We start from the raw sequence: 22277 nt of genomic DNA, 5'->3' as shown, positions 1-22277 counted from the left end.
GAAAAGGTAAAGCAGCTAGTCTGGTGTCCTCTCTACTATGTATTATCTGACTGTGGAGACCTTTTGAAGAAGGCTGCCCACTGAGCATGAAGGGAAGCCAGCTCAGATGTGTTAGTGGGAACATACCACCATCATCACCCCTGTTCAGTGAGAACAATATACAAATTCTAAAAATTTTAAAAGCAGCAATGCCTTTGGTATCCATGGAATTTGCTTGCTGTTTCTAAACAGCCCCTGTTTCTAAACAATCACAGATAACAACACATCACTGAAAGAGCATTCGCTTGATCTGGCAGTCACAATGCTTAGTCTTCAGTTCAAGGTTCTCAAACTTTGATAATAAAAATGGAACTTGCTTCACGCTGAGAACAAATAGACCATACAAAATAAGAAATAATAAAAATAACAAATAAATAATAATTCTTGAATTACATAAAATAAGTTTTCTGCCAAACTAGAGGTAAAACAATTTTGAGACGGTTTGTGCTATTGATGTTTAAATAAATGTACTATTACATTTAGAGTAAGCTATCTGGTAAAAAGCCAGGGTTGCTTTGGATTTCTTTAATGTGTAACATTAACAAAACCTTTGACAGCCACTAAGTTTTTTTTCTTGAATAAAAATACATGCTGTAACAAGTTGTTTCTCAAAAATAAGTCATTTTACATGTTTCATCTTCAAAGAAAGTCATAAAATGTAATGATGATTGAATGTTGGGCCAAAAATGATTTTTTAATAAAATAAGTATTGAGCATGTGTGTCTTAGAAATGGAAAGAGCCTATTGTAGCCAAAGAGTTGAAAATCAAAAATGTTGGGCTAGATTCTGCAACCCTTATTGACCTTGAGTAGTATTTACTTCAAATAGGCTTACTAATTGACATGAGTAAGGTTTTATATTTTCCTGTAACTGGGCTGATTGTTCCCTCAGAATCAGACTAAAATGCTCTTAAGTAACACCTGTGAGCCCCAATTCTGCAAGGTGTGTTCAGTGGTGCAGCAACTAGTGGTGCTGGCTTGAAGTAGTGATAGCAAACACCAAATGCATGGTTTCCATCATAGGCGCCGACTGGAACACCCATGGGAAAAATGGTGGGTGCTGAGCACCCACCAGCAGCCCCCCACAGCTCCTCCCCCTCTCTCCAGCACCTCTCGCCTGCTGATCAGCGCCTCCCACTCCCTTCCTGTGCCTCCCGCCCACCACAAATAGCTGTTCTGTGGCGTGCAGGAGGCACTGGAGAGGAGGAAGTAGGCCCCCCAGCACATTAGAAAGTCTACTTCTTTGGTTTCTATGGCTTCCATCATCTGCTCCCCCACTATAAAGTTTGTTCCAGCACCCTTGGGTGTGTTCAAGGGGCAAGTGCAAGCCTAATGCTTCTTCAAATGCTTGCTCATGTTCATTCCATTCTAGGGTGTGCACATGCCCATGTGCATGGTCATTGGAGATTTTTGTCTTAGCGGTATCTGTAGGGCTGGTGACAGCGCCCCCTTGAGTGCCATGCTCATGCGTCGGTATATCAGGCGCCGCCAGCTCTACACTCTCTCAGTTCTTTCTTACAACCGGCGGTGGTTAGTCAGAGTGCCTTTCCTTGCATAGCAAGGGCTAGCAGTTTTGTCTCTACTGACTTGAGCTTTAGGACCTTGTAAATAGTTTGTTTATAGTAGTTTAGTAGTTAGAATCCCAGTGGGGACTTTGCCGCAGGCAGGGCATGCCCGGGTCTCCCGGGTTTAAGCCCTGTGTGGACTGAAACAGGCCTATACCTGTAAGTGACCTCCACAGCAGCTGCCTCAAGTGCTTGGGGGAATCACACATGAAGGACAAGTGCCGTATTTGTCAGAACTTTCGGCCCAGGAGTCAGAGGGAGTGGGATATTCGTTTGCAGGCTGTCTTCATGGAGTCTGTCCTTCATCCAGCTTCCAAGCCATCCTGCCAAGACTCACCAAGTACCTGCCTGGCACTGCTTCCCATTGCCGGTGCCCAAGAAGAAAGCAAGGAAGCATGGCTCCCCAGCACCAGGCAAGAAGGGCCATGGGAAGGGACCCAGCTTGGGCTGCCCAGCCACTCCAGAGCCACGCATCTGTGCCGGTTGGGGCTCTTAGCTCCTTAAAAGGTCCACTGCAACTCCCAGGAGTGGTAGGGGACCCAAACCCCTGATGACATCGAAGTCCCAAGCTCTCATGTCGCTGAGATAGCAGAGGCCTCCACCTGCGCCGCCGACACAGCATGTGCTGCAGGAAACAGTAGAGGCTCCCCACGAGGGCAAGCAGCCACTAAGATCCCTCAGAGGGTAGTGGAGCGCGACCGATCCCCCGAGACGAGACAGTGCTTTCCACCTCTGCACCGCAGATTGCCAGAGTCACAGCCCAGATCATCTGGGCCCTGCCCTTGGTCACTGGCACCACAATCGCGGTCCCCCTGTCTCAACACGGATTGCCTAGAGGAAGGTGCTGGTGTCTGTACTACTGGCACCATTTGCCCTTCTGCTGGTCGACCTCTCCGTGCAGATCTTGGTCGCCTGCCCCTGGAGAGTGCTACCCATCACATCTCCGGTCCCCCTGGCACTGACACCGGTCCCCTCAATACCGGCACCGATCCTCTTGCTCCAGGCACTGGTCTCCAGTGGCGATGGTCATCCGGCAGACTCAGGTGGCGATGACCCCACCGTGCTCTCTGGAAGATGAATTTCTCTGGCACAGAAGGGCAGCCCGGCCCGGCAAAGCATCCTGGGAATCAGAAGTGCTCATTTTGAAGATGCACTTGAGAGCAACGCCTGGATCCACCTTGTTCTATGTTTGACCGCCTTTGTCCCTACCATTCGGCCTGGTCATGGGTCACCTCGGGCTGCTGGGTGCTGGACATAGTTTCTCGGGGCTGTATCCTGCAATTTTCAGCTGCCCCTCCCTCCGTCCCCTCTTCTTCTCCGTCCCTCTTTGAGGACCCTTCTCACGAGCAACTGCTTGTCCAAGAGGTCAAGAACCTCCTACGCGTGGGGGTGGTGGAGCAGGTCCTTTGGGACATGAAGGGAAAAGGGTTCTATTCCCGCTACTTCCTAATTCTGAAAGCAAAAGAGGGACTCAGACCCATTCTGGAACTGCGTCGCCTCAACAAGTCTTTCAGAAAGTTGAAATTTCGCATGGTCTCCCTGGCCTCCATCATTCCCTCCCTGGATCCGGGAGATTAGAATGCCACTCTCAAGGTCACAGATGTTTCCTCCATTTCATAGTGGGCAGATGCCATTTTCAATTCATGGTGTTGCCCTTTGGCCCTCAGGGTGTTCACAAAGTGTATGGAGCTAGTGGCCTGAGATATCAAGGGGTCCAGGTCTTCCAATATCTCAACAACTGGCTCATCAAGGACAGGTCTCGGTAGCAAGTACAGAGGAGCCTTGATCTAGTGCATGTCACCTGCTGTGACGGGGGCCTATTAATAAATGAGAAAAAATCCACTTTATCACCTGTCCAGCGAATAGAATTCATGGGGTGGGTCTCGACTCCACGCGAGCCAGAGCCTTCCTTCTGGAAGCGCGTTTTCAGGCCATGTCAGACTTGATCTCCCATGTAAAGAACAACCCGCTCACCACAGCCCAAACCTGCCTGTGGCTGTTGGGCCACATGGCTGCTTGTACATACATTATCAGCCATGCTCGGCTCCATCTCCGGCCTCTGCGAGTGTAGCTGACGTCAGTCTACATCCCCAACAGGCACGACCTAGACCAGGTAGTCAGGGTGCCGGACCACATATGGTTGTCCCTGGATTGGGGGTTGGACCCCAGGTCGGTGTTGGAGGGAGTCCCCGTCATTGACCGTAGTCTCTGATGCTTCGGACCTGGGCTGGGGAGCCCACCTGGGTGAGCTGAGCACCCAGGGACACTGGTTGTGGGATGATCAACGTCAGGGAGCTCAGAGCTGTTCGCCTGGCCTGCCAGGCTTTCTTGCCCCACCTAAAGGGTAAAGTGGTGTAGCTCCTTATGGACAATACCGCCACGTTGTATTACATCAATAGGTACCAGGTCTTCAGCCCTTTGTCAAAAAGCTCTCTGCCTTTGGGATTTTTGTGTGTGGCATGCCATTCATTTAATAGTCACTCACTTGCCTGGAACCAGGAACATCTTGGCAGATCACCTCAGCAGGACTTCCTCGTCTTGCCATGAGTGGTCGCTCCATCCCGAGGTAGTCAGTATTATGTTCCGGAAGTGGGGAACTCCCAAGGTGGACTTGTTGTGTGTCCCACCAGAACAGGAAATGGCATGTGTTCTGTTCCCTAGAATGGAATGTCCATGAGCAACGCATCTTGAAGAACAACAGTTATGAAGAGGTAGGTAACCATTTTTTTAAATGGGCTCCTTGTGCTTAATGTTAGACGTGAGTTTAAGTAAGTTGCTGAATTTGGGACATAGTGCAGTATGTTAATGTGGATGAGGGAAATACACCAGATTAAATTTATCTGGATGTTTTGGATTTTTAAATGGGCTGAGAACTGGCTGAAGGACTGCAAACAATTCACTAAGGATAACCATCAGTGTATTGAGATGATGGAGATATTTAGATGGATTTCTATGGGACTGGGGTTAGATTTAGTCTTACTGAACATTGCCATCAGTCAACTTGAAGTGAACTAAAAATGCATATTAATGAATGCAAATGCAGTTTAATACTAAACTGGAAGGAGTTGCAAACAAATAATACAAAAAAACAGAGAGGCTAGGAAAAAAGATAGGAAAAAACAAAATTAACTCCAATGTGGGGAAAATTGCAAACTAGAATAAATAAAGAAAAATTATCCAAAATACTTATGTTCAGTGGGGAAGGAGATACCTGGAAAATATTAATTCCAAAAAGGACTTATGTAAGAAGGAAGAGTGGACATGGTATTAGCTATGAGTTTAAAACAAAATACGGGAAAAAAATATCCAAAGCAATTTTGGGCTAGGGATCGTAGTGCCAGGACATGATAGTACTTTTCTAGTGGGTCTTGTAACAGTGCACCAGAAACACTGTTCTCAGTGTTTGGTTACCTCTTGGAAAGATGTAGATAAATTTCAGAGAGTTGGAAAAAGAGCAACAAAAATAGCTGAGGCTGAATGGATAGATTTATGAAGAAAGATTATATGAGCTAAATATGTAAAACGAGTTGAGCAACTATTAAGTGGGAATGGTACATAATAATTCATAAATATTTATAAGGACACCAAGAATGGAGAGGAATTATTTAGAATGGTATCGGTGGCATAATTTGGAATATTGACATGAAAATGAGAGAAGAATTATTTTGTAGAATATAAAGGAAAAGTTATTTATAAAAAGTTCTTCCAGTGAAAGTGTGTCTTTTAGGCTGTGGGATAGTTTACTAAAGAAAGGCAGAGGAAGCCTTTCTCTGGGCACATAAAACTGGACTGGACAAAGCAGTAAAAAACTTGTTTTTCATTGGCAATGTTATGGATGAGGAGAGCAATTTTCGATCTGTAATGTCTATGATTTAATGTATACTTATTTAGTTAGCAACAGTCAATAAATACTTTTACAGGCAATGGCTTGCTAATTTTTATATTAAATGCATAGAATATTGCATGTGTTAATTAAATTATTGTGGGGCAAATGAATACTTTAGTGTTTACCAATTCATTTTTAAAAACAAAGAGTTTATTAAAATATTTTTTATGTCATGAAAATTATGTAAAATCAATGTGTGACATTCTGGTCCCATTGAAGTCAATGGATTTCACTCACAGAGACTGCTTGCTTGCTTAAAGTTATCTGTATACTTAAGTTCCTTGTTTGATCAGGTCCTTATGTTCACTTTGGATCACAAAAAACTAACTAGTATTTTTGTGTCATTAATATTGCAGTTTCGCCATAAGAGTGATAACCAGGTGAACAATCGACAGGCTGAAGTACTCATTGATGGCAGGTAAGAAACAGATTTTAAAGATGGTAGATTTATTTTTAACTTTTAGATTATCTCACCAATATTCAATCACAATTCTTTTGCATTTTCAAGCTATAGGGCTATGCAATTGAACCATCAAAAATTTTTTTTCCTGTAAGATAACAGAGATTTCACTGAGGAATTTCTTGGTTTGATCCAGTTTTAAGATTCACTCTTTCTCATAATCCATATTCCTGCTGATTTTAATTAGATTTGGTTGTCTAGAATGATAGAAGAATTTGGGACCGTAGAAATTCTTTAACTCTTATTTTTTTAGTTTCATTTTAATTTTGCTCATTGTACTTCTGTTGTCTCAAACTACTTTTAAAATTTCCTTTTAAAGATTCACATGAACAGTCTAGTACATTGACTTTAATCCTATTAAACACAAAAAACTATATTAGAAGAACATTATTAAGGTTTTGTGACAAAGTTCCTGCTCTACCTTGGTGGGTCTTGTGCTTATTGGCGGATTTGCTCGCCTTGGAGCTCCACGGCAGCCCCGAGCTTGGCCATTTTTCTGAACCCACAGTCCAGGTCGACTCCTCCTGTGTCTGACCAGGAGTTGGAAGGATTTGGGGGGAACCCGGGCCCATCCTCTACTCCGGGTTCCAGCCCAGGGCCCTGTGGAATGCAGCTGTCTAGAGTGTCTCCTGGAACAGCTGTGCGACAGCTACAACTCCCTGGGCTACTTCCCCATGGCTTCCTCCCAACACCTTCTTTATCCTCACGATAGGACCTTCCTCCTGGTGTCTGATAATGCTTGTACTCCTCAGTCCTCCAACAGTCCGCATTCTCACTCTCAGCTCCTAGTGCCTCTTGCTCCCAGCTCCTCACACGCACACCACAAACTGAAGTGAGCTCCTTTTTAAAACCCAGGTGCCCTGATTAGCCTTCCTTAATTGATTCTAGCAGCTTCTTGATTGGCTGCAGGTGTTCTAATCAGCCTGTCTTAATTGTCTCCAGAAGCTTCCTGTTTGTTCTGGAAACTTCCCTGTTACCTTACCCAGGGAAAAGGGACCTACTTAGCCTGGGGCTAATATATCTGCCTTCTGTTACGCTCCTGTAGCCATCTAGCCCGATCCTGCACAGTTCCAAGGTTAAGTACTCAAAATTTAGGAAATGCCAGAATTAAGGTTGCTCATGCAACCTTAATTCGCCCCCTTCTGTATATGCATATGATACAGTCTTTAATTACATGATCACATACTATTTTTTTCTTCCTCATTCAGTGCACAGGATAGATGGTGCTCACTTAATAAGCAGCTGTTCAATATTTTGTTTTCTCCTCATTGTTCAATGTGTGATTCCATCCGTTATTTACTGCGCGCTATTCAAACCCTGCTTTGAAGACAGAATTATTAATTTCTTCATAGGTTTTTCTATGATGCACATCAATACAGTATATGAGTGCTTCACAAATATTAATGAATTTATGTTTCCCAAGTGGGCATTATCTCCATTTACAGATGGTAAACTGAGTCACAGAGAGATGAAAGTAAAAGTATCCACTAATTTTGGGTGCACAATTTGAGATGCCTAGGACTTGATTTTTCAGAGTACTTAGCATTATGTAGCATGTTATATGTTCAGAGACATTGACTTCAGCTGTGAGTACTCAGCACTTCTGCAAATCAGACCAAGGGACTCAAGTCAGACACCCATAAAATGAGGAACACACAATTAGTGACTCCGTGTGAAAAGTTTTGTTTTAGCTAGCCTGAAATGGGAACCCTGTGGTGGAGACCAATATAGAATCCAGTTATCCAGGGCAGAATTCAACTTCCTTAACCATGAGACCATCCTTTCTCCTCCTGCAGTCCCCTGCCTCGTTCACTACACTTGTTCCAACTTCTTCAACATAGGAGGCAGTGATCATATAGACAGCCGTCTCTTACTCCACCACCCTGATTCATCCCCAAAGCAGGTCCATCTTGTGCACTGAATGAGGCAGGGTTCCTGTGACAAAAATAATATGTGATCACATAATTAAAGACAGTATCATAATACGTGTGAGTAAGGGGTCCAAATTAAAGTGGCTCAGGCAACCTTAATTCTGACATTTTTAACTTTTGAGTGCTTGAGTTAAATGTAGAGTTGGAGTCCTTGCTGCAGGAAAGGGGAGCGAGGTCAAGTGGCAACTCCCCCAGGCCCCAGAAGAGGTAGTAGCTTGTTCTTAAGGATTAAGGAACCCTTCACTCCATGTTTTTTTTGGTGAGACTGTGGCCACATCCTGGACTGGAAAAGTAAGTGGTAGTAAGTGGCCAGGGAGGCAGCCTCAGAGCACTTCTGGGTCCTTGATATTGCTGCCAGTCAGAGCCTGGGCTCCCCTACAAGCCAGGCAGCAGCAAGGATGGCATTACCCCTTCCCTCCTTGTGATGAGGGCGACATAGGCATTGTAAGCCCTGAAGTAAGGGTGTGAGGCCTTTGGGGGCCTGGAGTTGGGCTGGAAAGTCCTTTTTGGGGGACACTGGACTACTATAATTTATTGGACTCCATAACCCTGGAAAGAGGTAGACTTCTGTGGTGACCTGGCAAGAGGGCTGAGTTACTATCTACCAGAGTGACCACCAGCAGGAGACGCTAGAGATGGGGGAAGAGTTGAAATCCAGGGACCTAATCCCTAGGCAGTACCAATGGTAAGGTCAGCCCGGTCACCATATGCAATAGCTTAGGTTTTTAAAATCAAACTGAAAAAAAAAAGAAATTCCATCATGTGGCATCATATTGATACACACGTGGTTCATCAGCAGGTTTGGAACCATGGCAAAGATTCTGCCATTTGAGGTTATGGAGTAACTGATAGTAGTAGTAGATTATTGTTTATGTGGACCAGCTCTTGAGGGGGATGGGACACTTTGTCAATGGATTTCACAGATATTTGCTGACAGCAGAGGAAACTCAGGAATCTTGGGTTCCATTTCAGGACAGTGTGCTCTAGGTGCAACAGACACTTCTGGCAATTTCCTCCCAAGTTCGATTCCTTCTGTTCTGTCCCCTCCAATCTGTCTCAGTCCCTTTCCTGCCTCTACCTCACTACTGACTCCTGTTCCAGTGACATTGTCTTCACCTAGTCAGTCCCAGTCTCCACTTCAATGGCTTTTGATATTAATCCCAATCTCCTTGCCCAGCCACTGCCTAGGAACTGAAAGCCCTAGTGTTCACTTCCCAGTATCTCCTGTCTGAGTCCCAGTTTCTCCCTTTCTGGTCTTCTTATCCAGCCATTCCCTGTTCCCTCTCCTTATCCAGCCATTCGCTGTTCCCTCCCTATCTCTCTCTTTTATCTCCCCCTGAACTCCAGTTGCCGCTTCCACTGCCCACATTCCCGTTCCAACTGGATTCCAGCACTAGTCTTCCTCTCATCCAATCTCGATGTCCTCACCTACCATGGTTCCTTGTCCCATTGTCTTTGCCCAGTCAGCCCCAATTCTCCCCCCTGTACATCCCTTGTCAGATCTGTCTCCCCTCACACCTACCTCCTTTCTGCTGCCCCATTGGTTCCCACTTCCAGTGCCCCCCATTTCCTTTCCCAGCTCCCAGACCTTGTCTCCTTGCCCAGCCAGTCCCAGTCTCCACCCCCTGCCAGCCTCCAGTCACAGGCTCTGCCTTCCAGGCTCCTTGGCCCAGTCACCTACTCCACAGGCCTTCTCCTGCAACACCTTATGTCCAGCTCTTGTCCCTTCTGCATTTGAATCAGATGGCTTCCTCCTCCATGCTGCTTGGGTGCCAGCAGGGGCACGATTGAAAGGACAGGAGAGAGAGGCTCCCTGCTCTTCTTTCCAGTGCCAAGCCCCACCCTGGCCCAGATCAGTCAGGAGCATCCATAAAAAGGAAAGTCTGGCTTTGCTTCTGTAGTCAGGAGCTGTAGGGAGCATGCTGTGGAGATGGTGCTTGTGCAGTCTGGTCACCCTACGAGCTATAAGAGGCTCAAGCAAGCTCATTGAAGGCAAATTCTTCTGAGATTTTTGAGTTGCTAAGATCTAGCACAAGGGTGGGCAAACTTTTTGGCCTGAGGGCCACATCAGGTTTCTGAAATTGTATGGAGGGTTGGTTAGGGTAGGCTGTGCCTCCCCAAATAGCCAGGTGTGGCCCGGCCCCCGCCCCCTATCCAACCCCCCTGCTTCTCGCCCCCTGACAGCCACCCCGGGACTCCTGCCCCATCCAACCCCCCCGTTCACTGTCCCCTGATGGCCCCCCAGGACCCTTACCCATTCACCCCTCCCTGTCCCCTGATCACCTTCAGAGCCCAGCCCCTGACTGCCCCCCGCCACCTCATCCAACCCCTCTTCTCATTCCTGGCTGCCCACCAGGATCCCTGCCCCATCCAAGCACCCCTTCTCCCTGACCGCCCCCAGAACCCCTGCCCCTGACTGCCCTCCGCCGCCCCATCCAACCCCCCTTCTCCTTCCTGACTGCCCCCCGGGACCCCTGCCCTCATTCAACCCCCCTGTTCCCCACACTCTGACTGGTCTGACCCCTATCCACACCCCTGACCACCACCCTGAACTCCCCTGCCTTCTATCCAACCCCCCCAGCTCCCTGCCCCCTTACCGTGCTGCTTGGAGCACCGGTGGCTGGCAGCGCTACAGCCGCGCCGCCCGGCTAGAGCCGTCCACGCCACCATGCAGCACAGAGCACCGGGTCAGGCTGTGGCTCTGCAGCTGCGCTGCCCGGCAAGAGCTCGCAGCCCTGCCGCCCAGAGCCTTGTGTCGGCGGCACCGTGAGCTGAGGCTGCAGGGGAGGGGCCGGGGGCTAGCCTCCCAGGCCAGAAGCTCAGGAGTCGGGCAGGAAGGTCCCGCGGACCAGATGTGGCCCGCGGGCCGTAGTTTGCCCACCTCTGATGTAGCTAGTCTCTGGATATGTGTGAACTGTGATTTTTCAAAAGTTTGTAGCTTGGCCAAATTTGGGTGGCTTTTCATGGGGATGGCAAAAGGCACATCCCTGACACGAAGGCCAACCCTCTGCCCAATTTCAAGTCCCTGCTCCAAAGCACTAGGACACTAGAGCTTGCCAAAAAAAAAAAAAAAACCCAAAGGAAAAAAAAAAGATTTCCAGGTCTTTAACATTGAAAAATAATGTTAGCTTCATTCTTGGGAATGTCTGAATTGTTTTCTAGATTTTTCCAAAACCATTCAACCTGAGGCCACCCAGCTTGGAGAATTGCATCCCCAATGGTTAAAATCTTGCAAAGTTATAAGCAACTGAATATATAGGGTCTTATGAGGAGAAATGTCCAGCAATCTTAATAATGGCCAGTGTTACTGGCCCTTTGTACAATGATTAGTGCCAATGTACAATGTAGTGCCAATCTTTAAAAAAGGGAAGAAGGAAGATCCTGGGAACTACAGGCCAGTCAGCCTCACTTCAGTCCCTGGAAAAATCATGGAGCAGGTCCTCAAAGAATCAATCCTGAAGCACTTGCATGAGAGGAAAGTGATCAGGAACAGTCAGCATGGATTCACCAAGGGAAGGTCATGCCTGACTAATCTAATCGCCTTCTATGATGAGATTACTGGTTCTGTGGATGAAGGGAAAGCAGTGGATGTATTGTTTCTTGACTTTAGCAAAGCTTTTGACACGGTCTCCCACAGTATTCTTGTCAGCAAGTTAAGGAAGTACGGGCTGGATGAATGCACTATAAGGTGGGTAGAAAGTTGGCTAGATTGTCGGGCTCAACGGGTAGTGATCAATGGCTCCATGTCTAGTTGGCAGCCGGTGTCAAGTGGAGTGCCCCAGGGGTCAGTCCTGGGGCCGGTTTTGTTCAATATCTTCATAAATGATCTGGAGGATGGTGTGGATTGCACTCTCAGCAAATTTGCAGATGATACTAAACTGGGAGGAGTGGTAGATACGCTGGAGGGCAGGGATAGGATACAGAGGGACCTAGACAAATTGGAGGATTGGGCCAAAAGAAATCTGATGAGGTTCAATAAGGATAAGTGCAGGGTCCTGCACTTAGGACAGGAGAACCCAATGCACAGCTACAGACTAGGGACCAAATGGCTAGGCAGCAGTTCTGCAGAAAAGGACCTAGGGATGACAGTGGACGAGAAGCTGGATATGAGTCAGCAGTGTGCCCTTGTTGCCAAGAAGGCCAGTGGCATTTTGGGATGTATAAGTAGGGGCATAGCGAGCAGATCGAGGGACGTGATCGTCCCCCTCTATTCGACATTGGTGAGGCCTCATCTGGAGTACTGTGTCCAGTTTTGGGCCCCACACTACAAGAAGGATGTGGATAAATTGGAAAGAGTCCAGCGAAGGACAACAAAAATGATTAGGGGTCTGGAACACATGACTTATGAGGAGAGGCTGAGGGAACTGGGATTGTTTAGTCTGGAGAAGAGAAGAATGAGGGGGGATTTGATAGCTGCTTTCAACTACCTGAGAGGTGGTTCCAGAGAGGATGGTTCTAGACTATTCTCAGTGGTAGAAGAGGACAGGAGAAGGAGTAATGGTCTCAAGTTGCAGTGGGGGAGATTTAGGTTGGATATTAGGAAAAACTTTTTCACTAGGAGGGTGGTGAAACACTGGAATGCGTTGCCTAGGGAGGTGGTGGAATCTCGTTCCTTAGAAGTTTTTAAGGTCAGGCTTGACAAAGCCCTGGCTGGGATGATTTAATTGGGGATTGGTCCTGCTTTTGAGCAGGGGGTTGGACTAGATGACCTCCTGAGGTCCCTTCCAACCCTGATATTCTATGATTCTATGATTAATCCTTTCTTGGAACTTATTAGGTCGTGACAAAAAACTAATACTGTACTATGGAAACTTTGTGGTTGTGATTATAAATGCTTTGACTTATATAACACCTTTCATCAAAGATTTCAATATATTTTATGGACATAGATTATTTCTTAAGATGTTGATATTTCCATGAAGGTGCTTTTAGATTTTTCTGAGTACTAGGTCAGCAGTTAGTCTATCCACTGCTTGGTTTCAAGGCTCACTATGGAGTTTTCACTTACTGTTTCAGTCATTACTATATAATAGTTGTTTTTTCTCAATTGCTTCCTCTCTCATCTTTGACTTAGCTTGTTATAACAGTATGTATATTGTCTGTCTGCTCTGGAATAAAGACAGGAGTCAGTGGATGTGGTTTCATTAGGTTGCAACTTTATTCTCTTAAAATATCTGTGAGTACTCGGCAACAAAATGTATAGGCAGATCATCATCCTTTCCTTAATCATATCCACACAATCCCCAACCCAGGTCCTAGTCACCCTTCCCTCATATGAAGTGAAAGGGGACGAGGCTATAAAAGGAGGGGGTTGACTCCCGCTGTTTCAGATGTAAGAGCCCCAAACTCCCATCCTCAGCTGCCTTAAAAGGGGCCTAGGAATAGGAGAGAGGTTGGCTCCCTGCTGATGGGATGTAGGAGCCCCAAAGTTTCTTTAGAATCATAGAACTGGAAGGGACCTTGAGAGGTCATCTAGTCCAGTCCCCTGCATATGTGCAGGATTAATTATCTAGACCATTCCTGACAGGTGTTTGTCTAACCTGCTCTTAAAAATCTCCAGTGATAGAGATTCCATAATCTCCCTAGGCAATTTATTCCAGTGCTTAACCGCCCTGACAGCTAGAAAGTTTTTTCTAGTGTCCAACCTAAACCTCCCTTGCTGCAATTTAAGCCCATTGCTTCTTGTCCTATCCTTAGAGGTTAAGAAAAACAATTTTTCTTCCTCCTCCTTGTAACAACCTTTTATATACTTGAAAACTGTTATGTCCCCTCTCAGTCTTCCCTTTTCCAGACTAAACAAACCCAGTTTTTTCAATCTTCCCTTGTAGGTCATATTTTCTAGACCTTTAATCATTTTTGTTGCTCTTCTTTGGACTCTCTCCAATTTGTCCACATCCTTCTTGAAATGTGGTGCCCAGAACTGGACACAATACTCCAGATGAGGCCTAATCAGTTTGGAGTAGAGCGGAAGAATTACTTCTCGTGTCTTGCTTGCAACACTCCTGCTAATACATCCCAGAATGATGTTTGCTTTTTTTGTAACAGCATTACACTGTTGAATCATATTTTGCTTGTGGTCCACTATAACCCCCAGATCCCTTTCCACAGTACTCCTTCCTAGGCAGTCATTTCCCATTTTGTATGTGTGCAACTGATTGTTCCTTCCTAAATGGAGTACTTTGCATTTGTCCTTATTGAGTTTCATCCTATTTACTTTGGATCATTTCTCCAGTTTGTCCAGATTGTTTTGAATTTTAAACTTATCCTCCAGACCACTTGCAACCCCTTTCAGCTTGGTATCAATTCGCAAACTTTATTAGTGTACTCTGTATGCCATTATCTAAATCATTGATAAAGATATTGAACTGAACATAGTTTTCATGATTTGTCATTGCAGAGGAAATAGGTTTTTTTTAGAGTTCCATCTGTTTTCAGTTCCTCTGAACTGCAAGGAAAAATTTTGAATTTTTGTTTAAATTTTCCTTTTATTATTTGAAAAATGATGAATGAGGTGTTTGGTTTTGAGGTTTAATCTCTCTCTCACACACAGAAAGAGGTGGGGGTCAGGAACCATAGGGGCAGCATTCTAATCCTCATTTCTTCAAACAGGAGAACATCAGTACATATCTTTTAAACTCTTTGGGACAGGGACCATCTTTTTATTCCGTGTATGAACAGCCGTCTAGCACAGTGGGGTCTTGGTCCATGACTGGGGCTCCAGGGTGCCAATGGGACAATACAAATAATTAATAACCATGTTATGAGCAGGGTGAAACCTTGTTACAGGTCAAATTAAAACCTCGCTGAGACTGACAGGTGGGAACATATCTTTCAGTTATCATAACTATAAGGAGAAGTCCATCACAAACTCCTGTCTAAGCAAAAGAGGTTGTGAACCCACTAGGAGATTTTGGAGTGAGGGGCTGGAGGCATTTTGTGGCATAGTGGTTTGGGTAGGGTTTTGGGGGAGTGAGGGAAGGTGGAACACACAGCAACTGAGAACAGATAGAACAGAATTTATCTCTGTAAATAAACAAGATTTCCTCAAAGAAAGTCACAGACTCCATCAATTTCTACATCCAGCAGGAATATACCTAGGGCCCTGAACTTTGACTGGCTGCTTAGGTCAAAAAGGGGCAACAATAATAACTATGAAAGCGATCAAAGTAATTATAGTGCAGTGTCACTCTCCTGCCAGGTATCTTTACCACCCCCTCTTTTTCCACATAGAATTCAAACGCCTTCTCATTCTTAAAGTTCTTCCTAGCCTATCCATCACCTGTTGCCTCCCATTGCACCTTGCACATTCTTCTCTCTGTGTCGCTCCATTCATCTGTTCATCCCATTCTCATCTTAGTACCCCCTTTCATGCTGTTTCTTATGTTTGGAACGATATCCCTCTTCCTGGTCACCGCCAATGAAATCCTGGCCCTACCGAAGTCATGAGAATTTTGCCCTAGACCTTAAAGAGGCCAGGATTTCATCCGAAGTGTCCTCACTCTCTTCCTTCTAATCCCCTCTCAAAACCAACTTGTTTCATCCACTCCTCCTTGTGTGCTGCTTGCAGCTGCCCCTCAGTCCCTGCTAAAACTTACAACTTATCTGTTTGCTCACTATATAACACAAAGATTTTGTGTAACACAACTCAACTGTTAGTGGTTGACTTTGCAATCATAACAGTCTTTTAACATAATTTTTTGTAGGTAAATATTAACATAATTCCTATTTTTAAGAAAGGAAAAAAAAGTGATCTGGGTAACTACAGGCCTGTTAGTTTGACTTCTGTAGTATGCAAGGTCTTGGAAAAATTTTTGAAGGAGAAAAAAGTTAAGGACATTGAGGTCAGTGGTAATTGGGACAAAGTACAACATGATTTTACAAAAGGTAGATTGTGCCAAATCAACCTGATCTCCTTCTTTGAGAAGGTAACAGATTTTTTCGACAAAGGAGATGCAGTGGATCTAATTTACCTTGATTTCAGTAAGGCATTTGATACGGTTCCACATGGGGAATTATTAGCTAATTTGGAAAAGATGGGGATCAGTATGATAACTGAAAGGTGGATAAGGAACTGGTTAAAGGGGAGACTACAATGGGTCATACTGAAAAGCGAACTGTCAGGCTGGAAGGAGGTTACTAGTGGAATTCCTCAGGGACTGGTTTTGGGACCAATCTTATTTAATCTTTTTATTACTGACCTTGGCACAAAAAGTGGGAATGTGCTAATAAAGAGAAAACCTTGATCTATGCAGGAAATAGCCCGACTTGATTATGTAAAGAGTTGTCACTTTGGATGGGCTAGCACCAGCAGGAGAGTGAATTTGTGTGGGGGGGTGGAGGGTGAGAAAACCTGGATTTGTGCTGGAAATGGCCCACCTGTTGATCACTTTAGATAAGCTATTACCAGCAGGACAGTGGGGTGGGAGGAGGTATTGTTTCATGATTTCTGTGTGTATATAAAGTCTGCTGCAGTTTCCACGGTAAACATCTGATGAAGTGAGCTGTAGCTCACGAAAGCTCATGCTCAAATAAATTGGTTAGTCTCTAAGGTGCCACAAGTACTCCTTTTCTTTTTGCGAATACAGACTAACACGGCTGTTCCTCTGAAACCTAATAAAGTTTGTAGATGACACGAAACTGGGAGGTATTGCCAATAGAGAGAGGGACCTCGGAGTATTGGTTGATCACAGGAGCTGCCAATGTGATATGGCTGTGAAAAAAGCTAATGCGGTCTTGGGATGCATCAGGCAAGGTATTTCCAGTAGAGATAAGGAGGTGTTAGTACCGTTATACAAGGCACTGGTGAGACCTCATCTGGGGGACTAAGGTTGGGAACCAAAAGCTGTCAGAAGCTAGCCTTTTCAGTTGGCTGAATACTCCGTTCCTAATATCTTTCCCTGCTTCACATGCCAAGTTTTGTCATACACAGAAATCCCTCCTTTTGTCATTTCTAAACTGGAATACTGCAGTCTGCTCTAATTAGGGACCTCTCGGAAACTAACACTGGTGCAGAATGCAGCAATTATCTCAGCTCTAGGGATACTTCACCCATCCTTTTTCAGCTGCCCAGGCTTCTCACTGGATTTCCAGTGCAATTAAGTGTTAAAGTGTACTTTAAAAATCCAGTAAATAAAAATATGTTTTGGAAGTCTTTTCTTTTTGCTGAGGTATACATTTTTTAAATAGAAAAGGTCTCTTTAGATTAAACCTCTAAGGGCCAAGATCCTATTAATTCAGTGTTTGGCTTGTGGAAAAAACAGCTAACTGTCATTTTACCTTTCTAGCCAAGACATATCATAATTCTGTGTGGTTCAAAAGCCCCATTTTCTAAACAATATAGCGAAGACATTTAATAGGTTTCTGTTTAGAAACAAACAAAAACCAGCCACATATTTTGCCTTTCAGTTTCTTGTAGCTGAAACCATGGTTTTTAAATTAAACAATAGAATTATAGGAGCAAAGCACATGCACTGGAATGCAGAATTTGGCCCTGACAATTTGTAGTTACTTTTTAGATTACACTATTTCTAGAACAGGATAAAATTTGGCCACTAAATTACTTGTGGACAGTTTGACAGCATAATTGTGCTTAATTGTGGACAGTTTGACAGCATTTTTGTGGACAAGTGCACAGCATTTTTCAGCTTCTCTTCTCCTCTGTGACCTCTTCCCGCTGGCCCTCCTCCACTCATGTAGCATATGTGCCATGCATATGTAACCCTTCTGCCCATCAGAGTTGCCAGCAGCAAGGGCCGGGTTCAGTATCTAGGGGTTCCATTCCAATAACACAGTGCAAAACCGGCTCGAGCCCCCACCCAGTGACCTGGGACAAATATATACCACCTCCGCTGGGCTCCTCCAAGAGGCAATACTTCCCCTCTTGCAAGCACAGAGTCTGAGTGTAGCAGAAGCCTTTTAATAACAGAGAGAAACAATGTGGCATTATGTTGGGGAAATACCACCAGTAGGATTCATAACACAACCCATGAGCAAAAACCCACCCCAAGCAAATTGGGCCTTTGGTTCTTGCGTCCAGCAACCCAAAAGTCACCCAAAGTCCCAAAAGTCCAACAACCCAAAAGTCTCTGTCCTTGGTCAGTGCAGCCCCAGAGTTCAAAAGTTTATCTGCAGAGTTTTACCTCCCAACCTGGGTGGAAATGGGGGGGTTAAGGGGCACCTTACGTGGTCCGAAGCCAATTGCCCCACCTCTCCATGGGGCTCAGCTCTGCTCTGCTCCACCAGCCATCCCACAAATCGCTATGCTCTGGCAGCTGCTCCGCTCCACCAACCATCCCGTGAGCTGCTCCAGCAGTCTCGCAAACTGCTCCGCTCTGCTCCACCAGCCGTCCCATGAACTGCTCCAGGTGTCCCACGAACTGCTCTGCAATATAGCTTTGGGCCCCCCCCACTACTTAACACAACGCTCAGTGATTTCAGCCTGTAGTAGGGGAGCCCCAGTGCTGGTGCACCATTGGCCCAAAGTGAATTCAGCTTCACAGTCTGTAACTAGACTCCTATTGGAATCAAAACTAGATCCAATATTCCACAGTGGAGAAAGGAGAAGATGCAATTAGCATGTAGGACCTTCACCAGGGACCCATACCACCAGGCATTAATACCTATCCTCAGCCTCTCTCCATTCACTGGGTTTTGGAACCCATGACCCTTGCCTAACGAGTGCTGCTTAGTTGATGGCGAGTCCCTCCATATAACAAAAGGCCAAGTACAGTTCCACTGTCCTTGATTCACATAATCAGGATAATAACAGTTTATTCCTGCCCCAATAACAGAGAAACTGGGGCTCCTACAACAGCCAAAGTGACCATCTAGGTGGGGTGGGTGTGCCTAAGCAAATGAGATCAGCCCCTGAAGTTCTTTTCCACAACCCGCCATGACTCGCCACCAGATGTCAGGGTAGAGCTCATCTTGACTCTGCTTACACATAATATTCATCAATGTATGCAGTGAGTGTAGTGTAAGGTGAGAACTCACCAGTCTTGGCATCTTCAGACTGCTATATAGAAAGTTTATACTTATCTCTAACATAAAGATTTTGTGAATAGATAGGTGCTGCCACAAAAGATTCCCATTCAAATCTCCTCTTTAACATGTCCTTGCATCACATGCCATAGTAAATATCATGCTGCTTTCATTACTGACACATGTAAGTCACACAAAGAGCAATAATGAAAAGCAGTCCTGTCATTTCTGAATTTTTTATGTTGTCATAATTGCAATTATATCCTATGTATCATAAAAGTAAAATTTGAATAAATAGGATCCTTAATGGGAAGAGCATTACAGACAATCTCTATTCTTGTACTTTTTTCCTTTGAGAAGACATGTTCTACAAACAGCTCTCCCAGGAGATTTGACAAACTGGCAGCACTGTCACTTTTTCATTAACAACAGATTGTATTATTAAATAGTTTGGAAATCTAAGAACACCAAGTGACTGGACCCATTTGCCCTTATATAGTAAATTATGAGGATAGTTTTCCATCTGCAACAGCAGTTCCTTTGCCCAAGTGGTCCTGTTCATGCAGAGAGGTGTTTTTGCATATATGTAAAAAGAAAAGGAGGACTTGTGGCACCTTAGAGACTAACCAATTTATTTGAGCATAAGCTTTCATGAGCTACAGCTACAGCTCACGAAAGCTTATGCTCAAATAAATTGGTTAGTCTCTAAGGTGCCACAAGTCCTCCTTTTCTTTTTGCGAATACAGACTAACACGGCTGTTACTCTGAAACCTTGCATATATGTAGGCTCTTCAGAGAGAATTTGCTCTCTCTTCTAACACTTGTTTTTAGAAGTGAAGCAAAAATGTTCTTTCTTTGGTGTGAAAGTCAGTTATGTTTCTCACTGCCAAATTGTTACTTCATGAAAGGAACAGGCTATCAGTAGGATAAATTTATATTATTATATTTATATCAGAACACTACAATGTTCTGAATTAAGGTTTATCAATATATACTGTAGATTATTATGCACAAAGAGCTCACTCCTGCAAAGTGCTGATAGGATGCCCTATGAAGGCAATGGGATCTGTGTTTTCTTTGTTGCAAAATAACATTTTCAACCATTTCTGTCTCTTGCATTACAGTTTTGTTTTTTGCATTGGACACCAAGTACAGAAGGAGTCTATGCCCAGGCTCAGGTCCAAATAATGCTTCTTTTGACCAAATGACTGGGCAAGATGTGGCATCACCAAGAACTACTTGTGAAGTACATTATTTTTTAAAATAGAACATTAATCCTTCAAATAGCAAAGAGTCATGGATAGCACTGCAGGTTTGTCACAGTGATAAAAATGTCACAGAGTGATTTTTCATTTTATCCGTGACTCTCTGTGTCTGAGATTTCTCTTGCTGCGCAAGATTATGTAGGCCATGAATCTGGAGGGGCCACCCAGTTTGTGGCCCTACCACTTTAACTGCCACAGCCCAGCTCGGGGCAGGTGATCTGATGGCACCAGAGCCAGAGGATGGCAGGGTGTCATGGGGGAGGACCCTGCTTGCACACTATGGCGAGAGCCAACAGGCCAGAGCACGGAGCTGCGTCAGGTCTGTGGTACAGGAGCTGCTGCTGCAGGGTGAGTGGTGGGCAGGCTTGTTGTACAACTCTCCAGTTCCTAGGCCACACCACCCAAGGGCAGGACTTGACCCCACCAGGTGGAACTCTTTAAATGGCACTCCCTTGACTTCCCCCAACCCCTTAAACCTGTGACTTTTACTAAATTGACCATGACTGGTGGTGACTTTTTGATTAAAAAATGCTGTGACCAATCTGCAGGCCTAGCCCTGAACAATATCAGTTGCAGTTGGCGCTTGTCTCAATGTGCTGTGGTAGTTTGTCTGCTCTGCCAAGTTTTCTTCCTTCTTGTTTCTTTTCCTTAAGATTCCACTCTCAGTCAGCATCCCATCAGCAATTTCTTCCGTTTCTCTCACTAGCTTCTCTCCCCATCCTCACATGACTAACCATAGTGAATTCAACTCACAGGATTGTGGGTGCATTGGATTCTGTTCAATGTTCTGGGCTGAGTGAACCACATGAAACTGTCTGCTTAGTGAGGGCAGACTTTAAACTGATAAGTGTCTGAGAAGTGGTGAGATGTATCTGGAGAACAGTTAATGCCAAACTGCAAAATGAAGGGCTGGATTCTTGTGAATTCTCTTTCCCTGATGTTTGCAGTGTTATAAAAATTTGCATTCAAACTAAAAATATGTTTTTGATCATTTTAGCCATTCTAAGCAATTTTTTGTTGTATTTCTTTTTGCTATACAGATACTTCAAAACAGTCTGTAAGCTTCAGTTTAACTTTGAGCACAAGTCCCTTTGTTTAAAAGCAAAGGTCAGTGAACATACTTTCACAATTACTTTATAGTAAACAATGATATATTAGGCCAAAGAAACTATGACATTCCTACAGACTTTATTTATTGGTTGGGTAAAGCACCTATCATTTGACTATAGGTCATACTTAAATAGAAACAAAGAAAAAACATCATAAAATCCACACAATATAGCAAACCTCCCAGCCAAAGCCATCCAGGCAGAAGAATACCAAATAATCTAGTAGTAATAATCACACACAGGCTTCAAACTGTCATTTTACAAAAAGACTGCAAATAAAAGGTGAACACTGCAAAGTGCCCTTAGGTTAATTAATTCAGTCTTTGGCAGACTGGGGGTGGGGGTGACTATAGAGAGCAAGTTTTAGAGTTGTGGAGAACTCAGACACCAAAATGTTTCAGAACTCCAAAATTATGATTGCATTATAGCTGGTGATACGTTTGCTAGTATTTAAATGCCCAATTTATATTTTAAAAATCTCAACAAAATTCAAACTATTCCATTTGTATCCTTCCTGCTGTTGGGATCTAATCATCAGAATTTATCAAGAAGCTAAACAGTAGTGACCAGTCTGAAAATACTCCAATAATACTCTGTTGTAGCTGTATATCTTGTCAATATACTAGGAAAGATTTTGTTCTTGAGTTATTTCACCTGAAGATACAGATATTCAATTCAAATGATGTCCTCTTTTCTGCACCTGCAACTAATTACAAAAAAAGCAAACATCATTCTGGGATGTATTAGCAGGAGTGTTGTAAGCAAGACACAAGAAGGAATGCTTATGCTCAAATAAATTTGTTAGTCTCTAAGGTGCCACAAGTCCTTCTTTTCTTTTTGCGGATACAGACTAACACGGCTGCTACTCTGAAACAACTCAAATAGTGTGTCCAGTTCTGGGCACCACATTTCAGAAAGATATGGACAAATTGGAGACAGTCCAGAGAAGAGCAACAAAAATGATTAAAGGTCTAGAAAACATGGCCTATGAGGGAAGATTGAAAAGGTGGGTTTGTTTAGTCTGGAGATGAGAAGACTGAGAG

At 44.5% G+C, this 22277-nt stretch overlaps 1 protein-coding gene across 1 annotated transcript in view; it reads left to right on the top strand.

Moving 5' to 3' along the window:
- ATP8B4 (ATPase phospholipid transporting 8B4 (putative)) overlaps window positions 1-22277 on the top strand; it is a 155913-nt gene that overhangs the window by 42511 nt on the left and 91125 nt on the right. The window contains exon 5 of the mRNA XM_073303976.1: window positions 5846-5907. Within this exon, the coding sequence (XP_073160077.1) occupies window positions 5846-5907 (62 nt within the window). The remainder of the gene's footprint in view (window positions 1-5845; window positions 5908-22277) is intronic.

The sequence above is a fragment of the Lepidochelys kempii genome, chromosome 10, assembly GCF_965140285.1.
Source record: "Lepidochelys kempii isolate rLepKem1 chromosome 10, rLepKem1.hap1, whole genome shotgun sequence".
Lineage (NCBI taxonomy): Eukaryota > Metazoa > Chordata > Testudines > Cheloniidae > Lepidochelys > Lepidochelys kempii.
This window is presented reverse-complemented; position numbering and strand designations above follow the sequence as displayed.